The 22,457-nt window shown below is 36.3% G+C and overlaps 4 protein-coding genes across 6 annotated transcripts; 3 read left to right on the top strand and 1 right to left on the bottom strand.

Moving 5' to 3' along the window:
• Positions 1-88: 88 nt before the first annotated feature.
• si:ch73-71c20.5 (DUF4748 domain-containing protein) lies at positions 89-2,043 on the top strand. The gene is made up of 3 exons (XM_057338559.1): positions 89-166; positions 1,192-1,489; positions 1,586-2,043. Exons 1-3 carry the CDS (start codon positions 91-93, stop codon positions 1,743-1,745), a joined length of 534 nt encoding a protein of 177 aa, XP_057194542.1. The 5' UTR covers positions 89-90; the 3' UTR covers positions 1,746-2,043.
• A 117-nt stretch (positions 2,044-2,160) lies between these two features.
• Positions 2,161-13,172, bottom strand: tmbim1a (transmembrane BAX inhibitor motif containing 1a). 2 transcript variants are annotated; one of them, XM_057338558.1, is made up of 13 exons: positions 13,067-13,154; positions 12,789-12,832; positions 6,894-7,219; positions 5,264-5,334; positions 4,901-4,965; positions 4,736-4,789; positions 4,529-4,579; positions 4,241-4,280; positions 4,130-4,167; positions 3,917-4,004; positions 3,736-3,831; positions 3,166-3,219; positions 2,161-3,034 (listed from the first exon to the last, which is right to left on the bottom strand). In XM_057338558.1, exons 3-13 carry the CDS (start codon positions 7,201-7,203, stop codon positions 2,885-2,887), a joined length of 1,017 nt encoding a protein of 338 aa, XP_057194541.1. In that variant the 5' UTR covers positions 7,204-7,219; positions 12,789-12,832; positions 13,067-13,154; the 3' UTR covers positions 2,161-2,884. The 2 variants fall into 2 exon arrangements, with proteins under 2 accessions (XP_057194541.1, XP_057194540.1); XM_057338557.1 differs by having other exon boundaries at positions 12,789-13,172.
• A 434-nt stretch (positions 13,173-13,606) lies between these two features.
• pnkd (PNKD metallo-beta-lactamase domain containing) lies at positions 13,607-16,952 on the top strand. The gene is made up of 9 exons (XM_057338239.1): positions 13,607-13,780; positions 14,161-14,276; positions 14,354-14,466; positions 14,909-14,967; positions 15,110-15,202; positions 15,344-15,510; positions 15,726-15,812; positions 15,899-16,014; positions 16,222-16,952. Exons 1-9 carry the CDS (start codon positions 13,620-13,622, stop codon positions 16,393-16,395), a joined length of 1,086 nt encoding a protein of 361 aa, XP_057194222.1. The 5' UTR covers positions 13,607-13,619; the 3' UTR covers positions 16,396-16,952.
• Positions 16,953-18,024: 1,072 nt separating this feature from the next.
• catip (ciliogenesis associated TTC17 interacting protein) lies at positions 18,025-22,108 on the top strand. Of its 2 annotated transcripts, none has more exons than XM_057338599.1 (9): positions 18,025-18,409; positions 19,165-19,350; positions 19,462-19,517; positions 19,637-19,723; positions 20,827-20,895; positions 21,026-21,150; positions 21,409-21,485; positions 21,597-21,685; positions 21,843-22,108. In XM_057338599.1, the coding sequence occupies exons 1-9, from the start codon at positions 18,328-18,330 to the stop codon at positions 22,065-22,067; spliced, it is 996 nt and encodes a 331-aa protein (XP_057194582.1). In that variant the 5' UTR covers positions 18,025-18,327; the 3' UTR covers positions 22,068-22,108. The 2 variants fall into 2 exon arrangements, with proteins under 2 accessions (XP_057194582.1, XP_057194580.1); XM_057338597.1 differs by having other exon boundaries at positions 20,728-20,895.
• Positions 22,109-22,457: the final 349 nt, after the last annotated feature.

The raw sequence follows: 22,457 nt of genomic DNA, 5'->3' as shown, positions 1-22,457 counted from the left end.
TACATCGGATTGGCTGTGATTTTATTGGAGTAATAAGACCGTCAGGCACATAGCGCGGCACATATCCACTTGAATCAAAGTGGCCCGTTGATGACGCACGCTCACTGCACACACACAACAAAGATGGCTGCGCCCTGTAGGAATCTGATGAGGTCGGCTTTTGAAGGTATTTCAGAACCGTTTGCAACAATTTAGTTTTGTATATAGTGATATGTATCAACAAACTGGTTAGACATTGTTCCGTTTTCTTTTGAATTATCTTTTTTCAATTACCGCTACTAATTAAAACATACTGCTATAGTAACATTTACAGACAAGCGACATTTCATTTACTTGACATTTCAGTTTGTATGAGGACATAATCATAAAGTAATAATATAATATCAAGTATTACATTGTAAGGCACAATTTACATACATATGGCTATTATGTCAGTATAAATATGGACAAATATATTTTTCGTTTAAAGTTATAGTTGTATCTGCAGTCTTGTGTGTCTACATGTTTGTATTAATTCATTAAAATTAAGAAACCAAAATATTTTTGTTTCATTCTGTGAACTAGTGGTAACATTTCTCACAAATGAAAATATTGTTTTTAACAAAACATTTTTTTAAACAACATAATACATGCATTTATGTATTACATGTCCCTTACAGAAAAGACACATGAATTTCACGTTTTTTTACGTTTTTCGCATGTGATCACATGTATACAACATGTGTTTAACATGTGCAAAAAAACACGTGTGATCACATGTGAAATGTGTGTTTTTGGAACATTTTGGTGTGAATTCCATGTGAATCCCCACGTGAAACCCATGGGATAACATGTAAAAACTCATGGGATGACATGTGCAACATGTGGTGACGTGAAGAACATGTGATCACATGTGGAGACATGTCGCATATGTTATCCCATGGGTTTTTACATGTTATCCCATGGGTTTCACGTGGGAATTCACACCAAAATGTTCCAAAAACACACATTTCACATGTGATCACACGTGTTTTTTGCACATGTGAATTTCGTGTGTCTTTTCTGTAAGGGGTATTTTGGGATCAGATCAAAAATTAAAACGTGATGGAATGAGCCTGTTTTGTTTCACAACTTACATGTGTCTTTGCATTCTCTTTTTTCACATTCAATGTATAAACATGACTTGTTTATATCTTAATCGTTTTTGGACAGGATTGCATCAGCTGTCAATTAGGACATTATGGGTAGGATCTCCCTTTAAGTGTAAGATTTATCATCTCGGATTGCAGAATGTTTTACATAGCAGAGCTCTACACTGCAGGCATTTCTGCTTACAAACCACCAGCAAGACACAAGAAATAACAAGCAGACAGAAACCAAACGAACATGAATATAAGACAGCGCAACAAAGGAAAGAAGAGGAGAATGAAGAAGGTGAAGATGATAACAGGCCTGAGTACATTCCAAAAAGGAAGGCCAAAAATCCAATGAAGAAGATTGGATATGCGTGGTAAGCCCTGCCTGCAATGGACGATTGAATTTATTTGAGTATATAAATATTAAGAAGTTGATTATTCTGATACTATACTAAAATGTTTTCTCATAGGATGATTGGCCTGCCCACTGGAGTTATTGGCTTTATTCTGGCAAAGAGACAGGTGGACAAGAACCGACTGAAGCAGCTGAAAGTCAGACAGAGAATGAAAAAAGCCAATGAGGGAGATTACGACAGTGAGCGATATAAACTTGCCACCAGGGTGGAGTGAAAGCATCTGTTACAAATGACTATTGTTCTGAAAACTGCCTTCATTGAGCACTTATGATTGGGTTGCCATGGAAAATTATAAAACAAAGACTTTGAAAGATGGTTTGTATGATGATGATGATGATGATAGACCTTTGATCAGGAGTTGGAAACAAATTGTTGTGTTTGTAAGATAAAAATCTTTCTGTCTGAAAATGAGATTTTGATGTCATTGCAGAATGTTTGAACTTAGTATGGTTGAACATTAATATAATAAAAACTGACGTGCAACCAACTTTAAATATTCAAATCCATCAAATATGAGTTTTACTCAGTGTTTAATATGACCATTCCCAAAATAACAATGATACATTTTAAACTTAAGCAATTCTTCAACAATATGACAAAGGCACTTAAAAAAACAGCATAATTTGATATTTCATTTATGTTGTTAATACTATTTTTATTATTGTATTTACGGTGTATATTTGACACTAAACAAACAAAGAGGCACCACATAGTAGTATCAAATGAATCAAGTAAAGAAAATTTTCGAGCACTGATTCTGGTATTAATATGTAATAGATATACTTTTATATAAATATAGGGATGTCTGCGAGATACATATGTATTTAAAAGTTATAGATCAAATGATAGATTATGTACACAGCAGAAAAGCTATAACCGTGACTATACAGTAGAGGTTTACATAATACAGATCCACTTATCTATATAATTCTCCATCATTTTGAGTCCCCCATGTTTTCCTGTTAAATCTTGGAGGTTTTAACAGGAGGGTGATTGAATCAAATAGGCACCACGAGTGATGTCATACTACAATGAACACTGTGCATCTATACAATGCCAAATATAATGTTTCTTCTATAATGGCATATTTTGACTTGACACAAAATGATGGAACACATCACATACAAATCCCTCATTTGATGAGAATGTAAGCATACAGTTAGAATACTCAATGGACACTGTATTCATCCCTTAACAGCTAATAACAATTGGATCAGAATCATGTTCTAAGTTCAGTAGAGTTTAATTATTTGAGTACATGTTCCAGTCCATGACTGGACTGAGAAGACGTTGCATAGTGCATAAAAACAAAGCCATTGTGACAAAACAGGCCGGCCGACCAGCTTGAAGCTTCTATCTCTCTGCAAATCCGATGATTTGCAGGAGGAAGAGGAAGATCTGGATAATGTCAACATAAAGAGAGAGAGCAGCAAAAACATATTCCTCTGGTCCGATAGAGTGTTTCCTGTTGCCAATGAGCAGCTGGGTGTGATATGCCAGAAACTAGTAAAAAAAAAAACACAGATATACATAGTTGAATAAAAAGAGATGAAACAACATTGTGCTTGAATAGATAAATTCAAGGAATATGAGACAAATTGGAGCTTGTAATTGTGTTTGATTGATACACGTACCAGAGTAAATGCAATGGCCCCTATAGCTGCATACACCATGTGAAGCCATGGGATCTGAAATAGCATAAGGTTACTGTAAACACCTATGAATACAGTTCCCTCCCCTACTACTTTCTTGCCAGTCACCTTTTGCATGCAAACTGTGGGTTTAAGGCATTAAATGGAAAAAATGAAAATTCTGTCATCATTTACTCACCCTCAAGTTGTTCCAAACCTGTGTAAATGTCGTTATTCTGCTGAACACTAAGAATGATATTTAGAAGAATGTTTGTAACCCAACAGATCTGGGGCACTATAGACTTCCATAGTAGGGAATAAAACTACTATGGTAGTCAATAGTGCCCCAGAAGCCAGAACTATTTAGTTTCCCACATTCTTTAAAATATCTTCTTATGTATTCAAAAGAATAAAGACTTTTATACAGTTTTGGACACTCGAGGGTGAGTAAATGATGACAGAATTTTCATTTTTGGGTGAACTATCCCTTTGACATACTTTGAAATACTATAAACAAAGAAATAGTACTATACAGTACAAATGAAAGTGGCTTGATGTAAAAGTTCTGCTCACATATTTGAATGACAGCACGATAACTGTGATGATGCCGGTCACAAAAACCACGATTCCAAGCACGCTGAAAAGTCCAGCACATTTGGTAAAATCCACCTATTAGAAGGATGGAAAAGCATGATACGAGGTCTTGGGGTACAGGCTAAAGTCATGGTGCTGATATACATAAATGTGACTCTACCTTAGTCTGGAAGCAGAACACGGTCACAGCAATGCACACGACAGCAGTGATCCCCAGGGCCAGGAATACTGCTTTAGTACTATAGTAACTAGAATTTAAAAAATCATAAAATATAATGTAAATTACTTTTAAAATCTTAAGCTATTTCACTCCGCTTCCTTGTTACAACACAGAGTTAAGGTACACAGACACTATCTAAAACAGCTGCCTTACCTTGCTACTGTCCCAGTCATGTATGACAACGCCAATGTCTGAAAGAAGAAAAAAAATACAATAAGCATTTTCATTACACCTTTGGTCACAGTGACTCAGAATCTGACTCACAAAAATGGTCAACAGGATCAGGTTCCATGGGAAACGTCTCCTAAACAAATGGTATAGCAGAACAAATGTTAAAGCCAAATTGTTTACGTTAAATCACATGTTTGTGTTACGGCTCATTTCATGGCAGCTTTAGTTTTACCTTGGTTTTGGTTTAACTTTGATGTGTTACCTTCTAAATAGACTTGTGTAGTAATTCACATTAGTGAAAGCACATGGTACAAAATATCACCATCTGTTATTTTTACTAGAGCTGCTATGAAGCTGGTTCAGATAAAGGAAAAATCTCACCTGGGTCCCTGACAGCAAACCAACACCATATGTGTGATAAAGTAGACAGCACTGAAAAACATTTCACCAGTCAATTACACTGTTCCATACTTCCACTTCACGCTATTTTGTTGTTGTTGTTGTTGTTGTTATTCGGACTAACAGGACTACTACCACCACTGTTCAATATTGTCAAATGTGTATTTTACATAAATGCCTTGTTCTTACTATGAAGTCCAGTAAATTGCTGGGTTTCTTCTCACAAACCCTGCTACAGATTCCCTATATGAACAAAATAAAATAATCTGATTAGAGTCTACCTGCATAATTAAAAACGTTTTTCTGTGAAAACAAACAAGACTAAGTAATAACAGTCAGAACACAGAGACTTACACGAACGTGAAAATAGCCACGATTCCAAATGTGATGAGAAGCTGTACAGCGAGGATCAGGTAAACCTGTAAGACACATCCATTCGGAATCATACAACGGTCGGTACGTTTAAACTACATCCTTATAGACGGTTTCATCAGATGCTTGAGCTGGCCTGAAGTTAACTTCCGGCCTGTGTTTTGTTATAATATAACAATTTATTTTATATTTAATTTATATTGATATTACTTTATATTGACATTTTTATTGTGTATTAATTGTATTAAATGAAACCTCAACAGTTATTGATTCTTTGCTTATGTTGTTGCTGCTGAAACCGTCTATAGAACTAAACTTTATTCTGATGTAAGAGTTGTTCCTTACTTTCCGTATAAAAGTGTGTCGGACACGAGTACTGTCCCATCCTTCTGCTGTGGTAAATCCTTCATTGTCATCTGTAACAGTGTAACATCTTTTAGTCAAGACTAAAGGCATTCTGAACTGACATATTCATGAGTTTGACTGACTCTCATAACATACTGTACAGCTGAGGGAGACATCAAATATTCACATTAGGGTTGTCAAACGATTAATCGCGATTAATCACATCCAGAATAAAAGTTTGTGTTTACATAATATATATCTGTGTACTGTGCATAATAATTTTGTATTTATTAACACATACACATACATGCATATATTTAAGGGAAAATAATAATAATAATAATAATAATAAACATTTATATATAATTTCAACATAAATAAATACATGTAAATATTTCCTAAATATGTATTCATGTGTATGTGTTTGTATTTATATAGTAGTACATAGACATATATTCTGTAAACACAAACTTTTATTCTGGATGCGATTAATCGTTTGACAGCCCTAATTCACATATTTACTTTTTTCACTCTAGTTAGGAATATTCGTATAAAAGTGACTAAATAACTAAAGGGGTCATATGTCACGGCTAAAATGAATATTATCGTTTGTTTTAGAATGTGTATAAACTAGTGTTGTCACGATACTGGAATTTCTAACTTCGATTCAATACCTAAAAAAATAGCGATATTCGATACCATTTTCAATACCACGGGAAAAAACTGCCACAACAATAAGGCCCTACATTTTTTACATTTTATTTAAAGTTAAATTGAACAAGACTAAACAATGAGGTATATTTTTACATTATTTATTAATTGTTAATCTAATGTTCATTTTACTAATACATTTACTATTTAAAATCAAAGTTGTATTTGTCAGTATTAATGGACCAGAGCTTACATAAATAGTTGTATTTTTTAACTAACATTTAAAAGAGATTAAAAAATACTTCAACATATGTATTGCTTATTCATTGTTCATTAATGTTAGTTAATAGCCTACATTTATATGATTACATTTTTTTTATTTGTCTTTTATTCACATATAATCATTGATCAGCGCACATATAGACAGAAACGCAAACTTTAAATGCAAAAACTGTTGCAGAGACTCCGCACTGGCCATCTTTCTAACATTAACAACGTTTAACCAGAGCGAATTAGACGAGTGGATGAAATCATTCATCAGCGCACATACATAGAGCGCTATGGTAAACACGGAAGTGCGCCAAGCACCAGATGTGTTACTGGCCATCTTTTCTAATACTAACACTATTTAACTGCCACAAACGAGTCAAGTCTGTGAAAGGAGGCGGGGCTCTGTTGTCACTGTGTTCACGTGCAGTGTGTGTCAACTCAATGTCGGAAAAGAGAGAGAGAACGGGAATGCGCAGCTGGTATCGATACGTGGGACATGCGTATTGGAACCGTTTCAGATTTTTCAGAATCGATACGTATCGAAATATCAATATTTTTGACAACACTAGTATAAACTATTTAAAAACACGTATTCGCGCCATATGACCCCTTTAACTAAAACTTATGGCGATATTAAATGTGGCGGGTTAGGGTTTGATTCCAGTGTATGATTCCAGTTTGTATTTACTAGAATCAGTAGTTATCATACCTGAATCGTTGGAAACAACAGGGATTGGCATGGGAGGAATAAATGGCGGGGGGAATCCTCCAGGTTGTCCTGGGTAAGCATTATTGGGCTGCGGGGGGTATCCTCCAGGTTGTCCTGGGTAAGCATTATTGGGCTGCGGGGGGTATCCTCCAGGTTGTCCTGGGTATGTGTTGGGCTGCGGATAAGGCGGTGGTCCCCCATATGAGCCGAAGCCATACGGAGAGGCAGAAGGAGGGTAACCACTCCGAGGATCAGGGTTGGAGAGCAGCCGGGATTCATCATAACCCGGAGGAAAATCAGACCTGGACATGCTGCTTCAATAAATCCTGGCAGAGAAGACAAAGACATTCGGATCATTTGTGCAACTACTGTACATAGGGCTGTCACGATTATTAAATAATCGTCTCATCGCGATTGTTTGACCTCATCGCGATGGTTTCAGATCATCGCAATTGCACATCTCTATAGAAAACACTAGGGGGAGCTGTAGTGCATATGCATATTGCATAATTTAGTGTATATATTGTTACTAAAGCATGGTAATACTTGTAAAATGTACCACCACAACACAATCACTTAAAAAAAACTAAAACATATACAAATTACCTGCAGTACAATTTAATATTATTTAAGCAAATCTCAGTGTGAAAACCAGTCTATCAAAATTTCATTAACACACAAGTACAATTTTATTGTAGTCTTGCAAGTCAGAAAAAAACAGACTAGAAGCTTTTCTATGACTGATAGCATTTTAATGGTGGCTTCAATTCACTCCTGATCAATTTACTTAATTTACAAGTATTTGGTGGTTGTATTATTGACAGGTAAAAGCCTATACCTTATATGATGACCCAATTTTTTCCAATGTATTTCCAAGAAAAACAATAAGAACAATATGGTCATTTCAATCGCTGAATCAAAAATGTATGAGAATTAAATGTCAAAGCTCAAAAACAGACAATTAATCGTCAAAGCCCTAAAACAGACAATTAATCGTCATAATCGCAATGATTTATTAGACAATTAATCGTCAATCAAATTTCATAATCGTGACAGCCCTAACTGTACATACCCAAGTTAAGGTTTGCACCACAACAAAAATGTACTTTACAATATGTTTTTCTTTCTGCTACTTTACATAAGTAAGTGCTATTGTACATAAGTTAAAAAATTGTTTGGCTGATCTGCAAGATACCAGTTCCAAACAACAGCAAACTCTTCTATTCAGTCCAAAATAATACGGTAATGACCCTAAAATCCAAGCTAAAGTGTCTTTTCAAACACATTCTAATGCTTCGCCTGGAATTACACTTTGATCCATTCTGTCAATTACGGAGTACTATAACCAGGCCTGGAAGAAATCTGCAGACTGTTCTCATGTTTACTGCGCTGATGGTTTGCCTAATGGATTTCAACGTCAGAACTGGGAGTGCTACAATTTTTTCTGACAGATCAAAGCATAATTTTATAAAAGCAAGGGAGTGTAAATAACTTAAAGAATGACATGTGTTTATTTCTGAAGAGTTCTGTGAGCTCTGATTCTGTGTGGGCCCAACCGTAACTTTTAAGCAAAACATTTTATAATGTTTATAATATTTACACTATTTGACAACACATGAAAAGATAGTCTTTTACTGCCTCTGGTATACTCCCCCTCTTCCTGATTCATGTCAAACATCTTTCCCCCCCAAAACTTCAGCATTATTAATAGAAACCCACTATGCAGGGTTTGACCGGTTCAGGATGTAAACAAGTGACGAGTTGACAGAAAACGGCACACTTCCTGTCTTTTTTTGATGCATGGGCGGGCTTTTCTTTCGCCTTGCCGTGGGTGTGCTTTTCCGGGAGAGTTGCTCAATAGAGGGTATGGACGTGTCGTCACTTTAGCACGTGAACACCACGTGAGCACGCCGGAGCGCATCCCCGTGGGTGGCAAAACACTCAGCAAAATGACTGCTGTGCTTACAATATCAGGACAATACAATAATTTTGTGAATTAATCCCGGTTTCTTTGTTTCTCCTATTCTCCTCAGCCATTTTGCTGGGTGTGTCCTGACATGTTGTTCACGTGGGAAAGTGATGTCAATGCATACCCTTTCTATAAGGGACTAAGATAAAGTTGTTACGTAACGGTTTTTCATGTTCAAAAAAAAAAACTTTCCGAAAACCTATACTAACCTTGGGGGAGTGTATCGAGCATAGAGTTGACCAAGTTGACCATGTTAAGCCAGCATTTTTAACATTGTAAAGAAGTCAGAATGCATGAAACAGCGTTACATCACCCCTTTAACATTTGGTGGTTTAAATAATGGGATTTTTTATCTTTTAAGCATGGTTTTTCATAGTCAGGTAAGTGTTGCTTTCAGAATTGTCACTTCCGTTACAGTCAATATTCCACAAAAATGGGCACATGAAAATATAACAACTATTTTATGTTCTATGAACCATCTCGTCTTCATTTGTTGGATATTTTTGCTTCTGGTTTGTGCATTTTAATTAACATAAATTCTGATATTTTTCTGACTTTATCAACAGGGATTTAGTAAAAAATAAACAGATAGTTCAATATATTGGTAACAAATCAGAGGTGGGTAGAGTAGCCAAAATCTTTACTCAAGTAAAAGTACAAGTAACTAGAGAAATTGTTACTTAAGTAAAAGTAAAAGTCACTATTTTAAAAATTACTTGAGTAAAAGTAAAAAAGTATGCAATGAAAAAACTACTCAAGTAGCTAGTTACTTAGTTACTTTGTATCTGATTATATAGGCCTACTACATAAAATTAATATTAACGCCAATATTTTAATATTACATTTTAATCAATATTTTAATTATCATAAGCAGATATCTTTGCAATATACTAGAGAGACGCTAAAGAATAGACAAACAGCAGAAGAGACAAGCATTTCTGTAAATTTCATCTAGTCCTGATGTCAATGTAGTTTACACAACTTATTTAGAATAATAGACCATGTCAAACTAAAGCATGAACTAAACTCAGGCTTTAAGATGATCTAGAACATCTGCAGTGCTCTCTTAAATGAAATACACATTTTTGAACAAAGCTCATGTTTTCTCGTGTTGTGTCACGTGTGTGTTGTGAAACGCTCTTACTTGTAAACGTAAACAGTGAACCACACGCCCATCAACAAGTTTTCTTCCTTCTGTTCTTCAAATGTATATTTCTGCAGGCCCACGTCTCTGTGTCTGACAGGTAACGCGCATGTTGCTGGTGTCTGACGAACAGGTCGCGCGGGTGCGCGCATATGGCGGGCATTTATCATTGCTGGCAAACAATATGACACATTTGCAGTTTTGATTGTATAGATATAGATTAATATCCACTTCATCCAACGCTCTTTGTGTTCTGCGTGTTCTTAAATTTCGCGCTACGAGGAGTGAGTAATCCTGCTTCAGATGATTCAGATCGTGCTGCGAACTGAACAAATCATTTGAACTGATTCATTAGCCTATTCAAATGGTTTTGCCCATTGTTCAATTAATGCTTTCAAAAGAATCGACTCAAAAGAATCGATCACTCGGGAATGCCCGTAAAAAGAGACGACAACCTTGAAATAAACAACGCGTTTTAACAAGCATTATTTTAAAATGAAGGAACAAGGAACGTCACGCAATGTAAGTTATGTAACGAAGTAAAAGTACAGATTTTCTATTAGAAATTTACTCAAGTAAGAGTAAAAGTACACACTTTAATTTTACTTAAAAAGTACATATTTTCCAAAATGTTACTCAAGTAAATGTAACGAAGTAAATGTAGCGCGTTACTACCCACCTCTGTAACAAATACATTCTCAGAGAGTTGTGTGTCACATGCATAACGCAAAATGTCACATGTGTAAATCCGAAATTGCCCAAATGTATAACAAATATCACAATTTGTTAATCCTTCGGAAATTAATCTGTTATTTGAATTTCAGCTTTTATATTTTGTTCAAACATTGTGATACTAATGTGATCGTGAACCCAGTATCATGCAGTGAGTGTATCCATACACCCCTAGTAATAATAAATGATGTGTAGTACAACATCCCTTCTGTTAAAGAAATAATTCATCTTCAAAATGAAAATTCTGCCATCATTTACTCTCTCACTCACTCTGCGGTCATTTGATTTTCTTTCTTCTGCAGAACACAAAGGAAGCCATTTTGAAAGATGTTGGTAACCAAAAAAAAAACGTTGGTCCCCATTGACTTCTATTGTATGGACACAAAACCAATGCAAGTCAATGGGGACCAACGGTTTTCTTTTACCAACATTTTTCAGAATACCTTCTTTTGCGTTCTGCAGATGAAAGAAAGTCATACAGGTTTGAAATGACAAGAGGGCAAGTAAATAATGGCTGAATTTTCATTTGAAGGTAAACCTTTCCTTTAAAGAGAAGGTATAAATCTGATTGGAAATATCTGTCCCTAGGGTATTGCCACTACACTGACTTGCCTTACCAAGACTTTGCGACAAACATATAATGGCTCTCACTTTCACCACTCTCAAATAGTAAGCACTGCAAAAATCTCCAACCACATGTAGTCTTCCTGGCAACAGTCACGCAGAGGCGAGTGAGTAATGTGAATACACCCAGTATTTCCTCATCGACCAAGTTTTCCTACGTTTATTTTAAGAGATTTTGACAATTTTTTAACAAGTTACCCACATTTTTGTAGCAACGAATCAGTACTTCCTGTTGTCAAACAGACACAAAACACACTCGCACACAGACACACTGTAAGGTCAGCATGAACATACGACTCATAACCACTGGTAACCCGGGTAAACGTGCCCTAACCTTTTAAGAAAGTATCTTGGATAAAGGTGTTTTTCTAGATGACGTAAGAGTGACGAATTCACAGAGCAACTAAACTGAGTCATAGACTATTGTTATATAAACAAACAATACTGCAGGTCATGTGACAAAAAGTTTGAAACATGTTCACTTCGTATTTGCAAAGCAATGCAGAAAAACAACATATTGAAGAGTTTCCTTCTTTAGCTGTCCCTCCTTGTTCTTGTTAGTATGTGGATGGATTATGACTAGAAGTCAATCGTCTCTTCACATACTAACAAAAACATGTGCAGAGAATCAACTGTGTAATGCAAGCCAAAATGGAAAAGAATGTCTCAATTCCTATTTCGGTTTCAAACGGCCAACATGAGTCAACACGCCTGCTGCACACGGTTATATCATTATGTACTTTGCTAAGCAACCTTACAACAAATTACACTTTTTCCCCACTTTCCTCACTGGTGCACCTGATGCATAAGAAACGTGGCCAAAATGTTACGCAATGAACCATGTTCTACAAATGTTGTGCAGAGTTTAGGCTAAAACCTTTACCACTGAGCCTTTGATCAGACACAGCGAATAAACAAAGTTTAATATTAAACTTATAATACGAATTGTCTGGCTAGACAATCTTTTTTGCCCTCACAACCAAGTGCCTTGACTAGCCACAAACTTGATTAGTTTTTGGGCCACGGCCACAAACTCAATTCCAACTCCCATACTTCTACATTACAATGCATTTTTTTTAAATATAAATGTTATTTCTTGACTTAAGTTGAAAGTTTATAGAATAAAGACGTCATGCTATGCTAAACATACTGACATATTTCCTACGTTTTGTCGTCACTCCCCTTACAAAATAATGTCTTCTAAAACAGCTTTTTTAACATTAAATTGTATTTATTTTACGACGTTACTAACCAACCAAGTTACAGCTGTTTACCCTAGTAGTAAAAATGTTGTACTGTTTGAACATTTTGGCTTTACAAGTGTTTAAATGAGAACTGTCATTCCCATGGTCACGTAGAAATGGTGTGCTATGCCATACGAGAGCAAAGTAACAGTTATGTTAAAATATAACAAAAGTGCTCTTACCACGCGGTGTCTAAAATCCAGAAACTTGTATGACGATGTCGGATCTTGAAGAAAGAAACGTTCGAAATTAATAACCTTTTTGTTTAAATAAAAACACGAGTGTCAACACCCTGTTCCACCTTCTGTTCTTCAAATGCCTGCCCAACTAATGTAAGCTAGCAGTCAAGCGATGACGTCGATATGCTTGTCCACATTAACCAGCAGGTGGAGTTAAAAAAGCCAAAATTAAAAGAACATGACTGCGTTAATCAAGTATCTGAAATTAAAAATATTCCTACCAACTTGCTCTCGTTGTGAATCGCTTCCCTAGAAATGTAACAAGCCTGTAAGGATGTGGTGAACTAGACCCACCCAAGCTACATATTTGTGTTCCTAGAACAAGCGGGGAGTGTGTGTGGTCGCTTTCGTTTTCTTCCACTAGGTGGCGGAAGAATTGCAGTCTTTTTACTTGGCCCTCCCAGAAAGATAGTTCCTTCATTACGGCTGCAAATACTATACAAATAATGAAAGAGAATCTTCTCTCTGTTAAAAAATACAGATTCTAATAGTTTAAATGTTATAAATACGAACCATCTGTTCACCTATAAAATTATTTTAAAATCCTTTTCAAATATATACAAATATACCTTTCCAAATCGTTTACTAATGATACCGTATTAATGTAACGATCATGATTTTATTTTGTTTTGACGTGTTTGAGAGGAATTAAAATATGCGTTATAAGCACTGGTTACAAGCCACGCATAAGACAAGACTCTTTACGGTGAGTGTTACTTCTGGCCAATCGTTGTTGTCCCTTTTAGTTTCGTCATCTTCAACACGCCCACGGTAATGGCGCTTCCAGACTGGACTGTGTGTTTGCTTTGCGTTGCTTCAGTGTGTGGAGGTGTATACATTTGTCGTATTATTAAATGTGCCAGAAAAACTCCATGGAAAAATACTCGAATCGCTAAACTAATGGCTCGCACAGAGAAACCACTGTTCTGGATAGCGTAAGTTGCTAATTTTTCGCACCCTTTATTGTTTTTATTACATTCATTCATTCATTCATGTTTTTATGCGGTTCAAACGAAAAGTTTAACATTTGAATTGAAATGTCAACGTATTACTCCTTTACATTTTGTACCTGCAACTGATTCACATGTTTTAAATTATTAATGATGAAAAATACATCCCAGTTATCACTTACATGTACATAACTTGCTCAGTAACTGTGATTTCACTAGTAAGATCCTTTATAATGTTTGATATCTAACCAGGGAACTTGTTATAAAAATTCTGCTTACATTTAAGTTATTACTCTAAGTGTTACTATAATAAATTCATAGTCAACTTTTATTTTGATTAGGGTTTGCTTTTAAAATGCACACAGGTACTCTCTTTATACACGGACCAAACTCGGGTATATGTTCCATAAGAGGCAGATAAGGAAAGCAAGAGAGCGATACCCCTCCGGCCACTCCAAAACTCAACCCACTACGATAAACGGTGATCAGAAATACATATTCTATCATACATTTCACCATTGATTTCCTGTACCTAATGTAGTTTCTTGTATTCGACAGGCATCAAAATAATACCAGTACCCATCCTATTAGACAACTACAGCTATGTGGTCATTGACACGGCATCGAATCTGGCAGTTGTGGTGGACCCTGCCGACCCCCAGCCTGTTCAGGTTTGGTTTAAAGCAACCTTGCTGTGGTTTCAGAAATGGTTTAGCTGGATTCCGTGTCTCGCAAAGTCAAATTGCCAAGCCACAAGTGGTTTAGTGGAAATGCTTCCCTTTCCTCACTGGTTTACTAGACCGCCAAAGCTGGAGTCATTTTCGTTTGGTTGTTTTCATTGGAAATCAGTCATAATAATAAAAAAGATCTCCAATCCAGTGTCTTTATGGCTCGAAAGTAGAGTTTAGTCATTGTGAAGTGTGTTGACATGTTTTTTATGAATGGATGAGTAATATTGTGGTCAGTCAGGGTTAGGTTTTAGGGAGGTTTTATCAATCAAAATATCAAGTCACACAAAGCGATGCATTATTTGACATGATCTGACAAACGTCTTATATTATATGACATTTAACCACAGCTGTAGCATTATGGTGTGATCTTACACCCACGCAGGCATGCCTAGAAGAAGAGGGAGTGACGTTGCAAGCTGTTCTCTGCACACACAAACACTGGTGAGGAAAAAAATCTGAAAATATTGCCATTTATCAGTTTTGTGAATGCAGGAATGGATTGGCTAAATGAGGTGTTTACTTGTTGTCTAAACAAGCAAATTGAATCAGAATGTATTTTGTATATTTATTTTTCCATAATAAGGGACCACAGTGGAGGGAACAGGGCTTTGAAGAGACGCTACAGTTCCTGCCGAGTGTATGGGAATGCTATGGACAACATTCCAGGACTTACACAGTCAGTGCCTCTTAATATCTTATATCTATATGTTATATGTTTTGAATTCTAATAATGAAGTATAATCATTTTACAGAACGCTTGAAAGCATGCTTAATATGCAGCAGATCATTTAGATGTATGTTTTTCTGGATTATTCAGTCCCCTCTCAGACAAAGACGCAATAGGTTTCGGCACTCAGCTCCAGTTCAGGGCCTTTTTCACTCCTGGGCACACAGTGGGTCACATGATCTACCTGCTTGATGGCCGGGCGATCGGTGGCCCCAGCAGCCTATTTTCAGGGGACCTGGTGTTCCTCTCCGGGTGTGGTGAGTGTTTGCATTATTTGTAAGCGGCACTTATCTTTAAAGTAGTGCAGATTTATCCTTCTGTTTAAATGATTTGTAGTGTTATTGTAACCTGCTAAAAACATTTGACATTTTGTGTACGTCTGCGCACAGCAAAGTGTATCAAACAGGAATGTAGCATTCTTGAATCCCGCTAGTTCTATTCTAAGCTCTGACTCATTTCCATTGCCTTGTAGGGAGAATGTTTGAGGGTAATGCCTTAACAATGTTGTCATCTCTGGACACAGTGGGATCACTAAACGATAACACTCTGCTTTGGCCTGGTAAGAAAACGCAGTCCACACTTTTAGTACAAGGGTGTGAATTCTGAAAAGACTGTGTTTGTTAATGCACGTCTTTTTTTATGTAGGACACGAGTATGCAGAAGCTAATTTGTTGTTTGCTGCTGAGGTGGAGCCCTATAATGTTGTGCGGGAGCAGAAGTTACAGTGGGTGCTGCAACAGAGGGGTCAGAGATTTTGCACGGTAAGAAGGCCAAGCCCGCTGTGAAAGAAAATAGACAGCAGGTGCATCCGTTGTGATATTTTTACAAGCCAATCTCGATTTAGAGTTTAAAAAAGTGACCTGTCCTACTGAAAATATATATCCTGCTTGACAAAGTCTTATGTCTGTTTAAACTCTTGTGCTCTTGATGCCCCGTAAACGGTTCGGTTTTCCCATCTCTTCATGCAGTGTCCATCCACTCTGGCAGAGGAGAAACAGTACAATCCTTTCCTACGAAGCCACGCCCAGGATCTCCACCGGGCTCTGGGCCTGCAGCAGAAGCAAGATGAAGACTGGACGTCATACCGCGCCCGTGTTTTTGAGGAGTTGCGCAGACGCAAGGACATTTATAAGGGCCGATAAAACTTTTGATCTACTGATATTTGAAAGGAGTAACCACTGTAACAATTCCAAGCTAAACATGTTGTAATCACTATGTTTAAGTGCATTAGATCACTTTAAATTAAAAACACCAATGTGAAATGTATAGCAAGAGTGCATAGTAAGGAAGACTTAGGCATTATTTTTTATACAAAAACATTTCTAAGGATTTGGTAGACTTGCCATTGTCTGAAGTTTTACATTTCTATTGTTAAGTAGTGTTATCTTGTTGATCCCCTAGGACAGCATACCAGTATTTTATTACCTATATTAAGTGTAGTAACCCTGTTTTTGAAGGATTCAATTCAGTTTGTATCACCATAGTTGAATAACTAATGCCATGATTAAACTTTGGTTACTCTAGTGAAACTAAATTTGCAGTTACCGTGGTTTTACAAAAGATTCATTTTTGTGGGGGATTGACCCTGTGTTGAAAATGTGCAGTGAATCCCACATTTGAACTACCAACTTTTGGAATACATATGGTATTGCAAGCACTGATGTATCATCGTTTTGTGATAATAAATCCATAAATCATTCATACTTGTCTGAAGTGCCTTAGAACACGCAGCATTATTTATTGTATTTTGAATTTATCTTCTCCATTAAATTTTCAGAGCTTTAAGCAAACAAAACAACAAACAGGCAAGTACCAAAACAATAACACTAGCATAAAGAAATCCTTCTAAGATGGTGGCACCGGCCCAGCATGCAATGCAGCATTTTTGTTAAATGACCTGATGCAAGAAGGGCAACTTTTCCTTTATATTGAACAATAGGTGGCTTTTAAGCATTAATCAATACAAAGGCTCTATATCACATTGTAACCAAACAAGTAATTTGATGTTTACGTTCCATCTTAAAACCATATTTTATACATACAGTAGTGGCCAAAAAATATTTTTAATCAAAATTTTGTAGCCATGAGAAGCTGCAGAATGATGTCATCACAATTCGTTATTTTGTATGTTTTGAAGTCTTATATCTTATAAATGCAAATTGTATCTTTGTTTTGAAGCATACTAGTTTATATACAACTTTAAAACTAACCTACTAAAAGCGACAAAACAATTTTGATTTCATGGGGGCCTTTAAAGGGATAGTTAACCCAAGAATGAAAAATCTTGTCATGAATACTCACTCTCTAGTTGCTCCCAATCTGTATAATGTTCTTGAACACAGAGAAAGATATTTGGGCAAATGCTTGCAACCCAACAGTTCTTGGACCCCATTGATAACCATAGTAGGAAAAATACACGGGTAGTCAAAAGTGCCCCAGAACTGTTTGCTGTCCTACATTCTTCAAAATAACTTATTAAAAACAAAAAAACAAAACAAAAAAAATATAAAGTACCTCATTTTTCCTACTACGGTAGTCAATGGCACCCAAAAACTGTTTGATTATAAACATTCTTCCAAATATCTTTCTCTGTGTTAATCAAAACAGAAATTTATACAGATTTGGAACAACTCGAAGGTGAGAAAATGATGACAGCATTTTTATTTTTGAGTGAGCTATCCCTTTAAGACTTTTTCGTGCACCGCGTCTAGTCGGTTTACGGCACATGACAGCATCGTTACCGTAGAAACCAAAGATGCTAATAAGTTAGGTGCATGCATAAACGAGAAATTCATAGAGCATAAACAAAACGGTTAAAAAGCTTTTATGCGGTTTCTGTCGTGTTAAGATCCATTGTGCCGTTTTTAAACTTGGGAACGTTTATTGACTGATTCCGTTGTTTTGCTGTTAAAAAGTGTTAGCAAGGTGTCTCCTGTTTATGTGACATCAGCTGACATACTGCGCTTAAAAATACAATATTATAGTCAACAGAAAAAGGTAACTAGTTCATACGACCTTAAAAGGCGAAATTCTATGCTTTGAAGATATCGTTTTTTCTGGACTTTCCGAGACACATGGGGGACAGCGAAACAACTCCGAGTGAAGCAGAAGAGCAGAAAGCTTCAGTTAATGCTATTGAGTTTATTAAAAACATCTGTAAGTAAATTTCATACATGAGTGATATTAAGCAAATTACTTTTCTAAATAAAACGATTTTAGTTTACCCGTGTCCGAGATGCTATTTTAGGGTCGGGACCATCTGTTAATGGCATCAAAGGGCGCTGCATTCAAAAAAGTGCATTGTGCTGTTATTTTCTTATATATGTGTCATTTGTTTTCTTTAATGATAGCGTATTATTGGCAGCCGCATGTATGTTCAGTGACATTTAGTGTCTTTTATAAAAACATCCTTTATTATCATCTTCTACAGTTAGTGAATTGTTTTACCCTGCTGAGGAACAACAATGCCAATTCTAAAAGCTTCACTATAAAAACCATTATGAACCATGAGCTGTTTAACATCATAACCATTGCAAAATTTCTTTATGTACTCTGTATATCTGGGGGTTTAATGGTGTGATGTATGCTATAGCTAGCCTACATTTGAAGAGTTTATTTCCAAAATGAGATAACTCAGTTTTTAAATGTTTTTTATTGTGCATTCCAATGAATAACTAATCAACTGCAGTTGGTTTGTTTTGATTTAAGCCATAATAACTCAAAAAATACAACTAACTAACACAATAAAGCACAATAAAAACATGATATAATAAAAACTTTTTGAAAAATAAAAAAAATCTCATTTTCGAAAACAAACTCTTCGTATAGTTCTTTTTTGAGCGGGACAAGCATGGGAAGGACAATATATGATTAGATTTGATTAGAATTAACTTGGCTACTCTCACTGTCAGCACCCAGGGATGTGGACAAATGTGTGTTTGCGGATTCACTGGTGACCGTGTCAGATTCGGGCAGAGAACTGGGAGATTTCTCTGTGAGTGTCAGTAGGGCGAGATACAATGAAGAGCTCTGCTTTCTCCTTCATGCCAGCAGTCACGGAGTAATTGATGAAGTCCCTTGCGGCACATCAATTGTGGGTGAGATGACCTCTCTTATTACCTTCCACTTTACTATTTATTTAATAAAGTAAGATGCACATGTTGTTGTTTTTCTGTTGAGTTATGCCTGTTCTCTTTTATTGTTGACAGCTTATATATCTGAAAGGCTTGAGATATTGGAAGAGAATCAACATGAATATGTAAAGGTATGTTTTTCTTGTCAAGAAAATGTACAATTCAGTATCCAAATGGGCATATTTAATATGCTTTTACCCTTATTTAAGTTTAACATATAATGTAATATCACAGTTTGTTAATTTTTCAGCTGGAACATCAGATGCTGGATCGGAAGGTACATATGGTTAGACAAGATGATCAGCTTGTGGTAAACAGGATGATATCAGAAAAGGAGGTAAGTATCATTCCAATCATTTTGAGTAATTCTGTGCAAAAGATTTAAAGCAGCCCTAACACACGCGGTTTCTGCCAATCTCATATTTATCTTGAGTACCTATAGAGTAGTATTGCATACTTTGTATCTTCGAAGAGTATTTAGTTTGATCAAATTTATAAAAGATAGATACAGCTGTATGATTTTTTCTGAAAGCATACGGCGCGTACAGGAGGGAGGGGTAGGCTGAACTTAAGCACGTGCGCACCCATTGCCAACAAAACACAGACATCAGTTTCACTCACCACATGCGGTTCATGTCTGGCATCTTTTAGCGCTGGGACGGCTCCATATATCAGTTTCAAAAGATCTCCAAATCCAGCGTTATATCCACCGTTTATATAACATTCATCACCCAAATGCAGTGAACAAACAAACAACTGAACTTCGAGAACGTATGCTCTCTCTCTCCTGCACACAAGTGAAAGTGACGTCTGCGCATGCTCCTTCTCCTGCTCTCCTTACTGCCGTGTGGGTGTGCCGAATGCTTTTCCGGGAGAATTGTCCAATAAGGGACAAAGAAAAATAGTTACGAAACAGTTTTATATGTTCGAAAAAAACTTTACGAAACCTGTACGATCGCAAGGAGTGTATCGAGCACAGAAATACTACATAATACGCCCAACTCGTTTTTTGACAAGTTGACCATGTTAAGCATGAGAAGACAGCACGTTTAACATTGTAAAGAAGTCAGAATGCATGACACACCGTTGCAGCACCCCTTTAATAGATTTTTTTTACAATTTAAAATAGAGATTGTGATCCACACCTGCTAAAACTGCCGATTAGTACATTGCTTTTTAACCATTAATGCATGATTTAAATGAATTGAAATAATATGAAATAACTGTATATAATTACAAATAAAAACTCTATTCTTATTTATACTTTGTCAATATATCTTGTTATGTTTGAAAGTTTGTGCCAATAATGCAATAACGCCTTTCTTTTAACTGAATCTATAGGGAGTGAAGACGCAAACCCACACATTTCCATTGAGCTCTTTAATAGGCGTTGTATCCGAAGCTTCCAACTTCCTGATCCTGCGCATACTTTCTCTGCAGAAAATTGTTCCAGAAAACATGACATTTCTATCATTTGATGCAGATTCGGTGATATCAAAGTCAACCTATGTAAGTCCTTTGAGCTTGCCTGTATTTCAAGAAAGTCCTGTATTTCGTTTCCCCAGCATATGAGTGTGTTTTTGTCATATTTGCCAGGCTTTGATGTCGTTTTAACAGTGATAAACTTTGTTTGGTTCAGAGAGCACTCGGGTGGAAGAAACAGAAGATTGGTGAAGAACTGGACAACACATTTGGAATAGAAAGAACTGTGTTTTCTGCAAAAGACACCTTTTCAACTTGGCATTGCTTCTTTCTGCCTGATGGGTAGGACACCCTTATCTTAAAGAAATACTGCAGGTTGCATTTTTAAGTACATGTCAGGCTCAATCTAACTTGTATTAAATTCAAAACATTCCTTAAATATCATGAAAAATTGGTGTAGTATTCTCTTTAGAATGTTGTACTATATCTGAATGAAACGGTTTCTGCAATGAGATTAAATAACAATAGTCGGTTTTGATTTCATGGTGACTCTGACATTTCCTAAAACATGAACTTTTCCTAAAAAATTTTTACACCCAGGCATCTAGTAAGCAGAGTACAGTTGGGTTCACCTGCAAAGATGAAGCTACAGCATTTGCCTCTCTTGCTAGATGGAGGTTTGAAGACTTTATCATTATGCAGTCTGCTCCTCTGTGATCATTAGATTTTTAGGATTTTTAATAGGCTACATTTAAAAATATGTAAGTAAATGAGATTTGCTTTTTCAGTGGACAAAGACCAGATTCCTGTTTTTGAGAAGAAGCCACTCATTTGGGAAGAAGACATGGAACTTTACTCAAAGTTTCTTGACAGAAAGGTGTGTGTGTCTATTCATAAAAACTGATCACATAAATATTTTACACATTTAAAATCACGTCAAAAAACATTGTGTTTTCACATCTACATGTTATACCTACAACATTTGTACACTATGCAATATATAGCTCTTCCTTTGGCTTTTATTTACGACACAGGAGGAACTCAAAGCAGATTACACCTCCCACATCAGACAGCACCCGGAACTAAAAGCTTTAATGGCTGATTTCCTGCAACTCCTGCTGTTGAGGAAACCATCAGATGTTTTCTCATTTGCTCGTGACTTCTTTGCACCCTTTGCTTCTCCAAGTCCTCCAGGAAGTCCTTGTATTAAAGAGTCACCAAACCCAACATTTCCAGAGATGCTGGATAACAAACCCTAACCACAACGTTTTATGTACCAGAGATCTTAATTAAAGTTGTTTCCCCCTGCAGCCTTTGCAGTAATGTTTTATTTAAGTAGTATTTGGTGCGCATGCATGTCGTTGCATTAGGATCTAATGATTAGATAATTAAATGCATTAGATGCGAGTTTTGGTCGGAAGACCAATACAAAAAGGTTTTAAGCGTTAACGTAATAAATTAACTTAAACTAACGCGTGCGCTGCTACCGAGAATTATGGGGAATGTAGTTTGGTTGCTCTAGCCTGTCAGATCAAGTATCGTCAGATAAACTGGTGAAAGATCTGGATAGCTTTATTTCTATTTTTATTAACAGTAATCTAAATGCGTACAATCTACAATATACTGTCAAATTCAAAATTACAATAGAT

The sequence above is a fragment of the Triplophysa rosa genome, linkage group LG7 (assembly GCF_024868665.1).
Source record: "Triplophysa rosa linkage group LG7, Trosa_1v2, whole genome shotgun sequence".
Classification (NCBI taxonomy): Eukaryota; Metazoa; Chordata; class Actinopteri; order Cypriniformes; family Nemacheilidae; genus Triplophysa; species Triplophysa rosa.
The sequence above is the reverse complement of the archived record's forward strand: the minus strand, read 5'-3'. Positions and strand labels throughout refer to the sequence as shown.

Excerpts from the sequence above, each read along its gene's own strand:
- si:ch73-71c20.5 (XM_057338559.1), top strand. The coding sequence starts at position 91 with ATGACGCACGCTCACTGCACACACACAACAAAGATGGCTGCGCCCTGT. Across the intron at positions 167-1,191 it reads GATGAGGTCGGCTTTTGAAG|GATTGCATCAGCTGTCAATT; the intron begins GTATTTCAGAAC and ends GTTTTTGGACAG. Across the intron at positions 1,490-1,585 it reads AAGAAGATTGGATATGCGTG|GATGATTGGCCTGCCCACTG; the intron begins GTAAGCCCTGCC and ends GTTTTCTCATAG.
- pnkd (XM_057338239.1), top strand. The coding sequence starts at position 13,620 with ATGGCGCTTCCAGACTGGACTGTGTGTTTGCTTTGCGTTGCTTCAGTG. Across the intron at positions 14,968-15,109 it reads CTCTGCACACACAAACACTG|GGACCACAGTGGAGGGAACA; the intron begins GTGAGGAAAAAA and ends TTCCATAATAAG. Across the intron at positions 16,015-16,221 it reads GGGGTCAGAGATTTTGCACG|TGTCCATCCACTCTGGCAGA; the intron begins GTAAGAAGGCCA and ends CTCTTCATGCAG.
- tmbim1a (XM_057338557.1), bottom strand. The coding sequence starts at position 7,203 with ATGTCCAGGTCTGATTTTCCTCCGGGTTATGATGAATCCCGGCTGCTC. Across the intron at positions 4,005-4,129 it reads ATGACTGGGACAGTAGCAAG|TTACTATAGTACTAAAGCAG; the intron begins GTAAGGCAGCTG and ends TTTAAATTCTAG. Across the intron at positions 3,832-3,916 it reads TGTTCTGCTTCCAGACTAAG|GTGGATTTTACCAAATGTGC; the intron begins GTAGAGTCACAT and ends TCCTTCTAATAG.
- catip (XM_057338597.1), top strand. The coding sequence starts at position 18,328 with ATGGGGGACAGCGAAACAACTCCGAGTGAAGCAGAAGAGCAGAAAGCT. Across the intron at positions 19,724-20,727 it reads GGATGATATCAGAAAAGGAG|GGAGTGAAGACGCAAACCCA; the intron begins GTAAGTATCATT and ends CTGAATCTATAG. Across the intron at positions 20,896-21,025 it reads TGATATCAAAGTCAACCTAT|AGAGCACTCGGGTGGAAGAA; the intron begins GTAAGTCCTTTG and ends TGTTTGGTTCAG.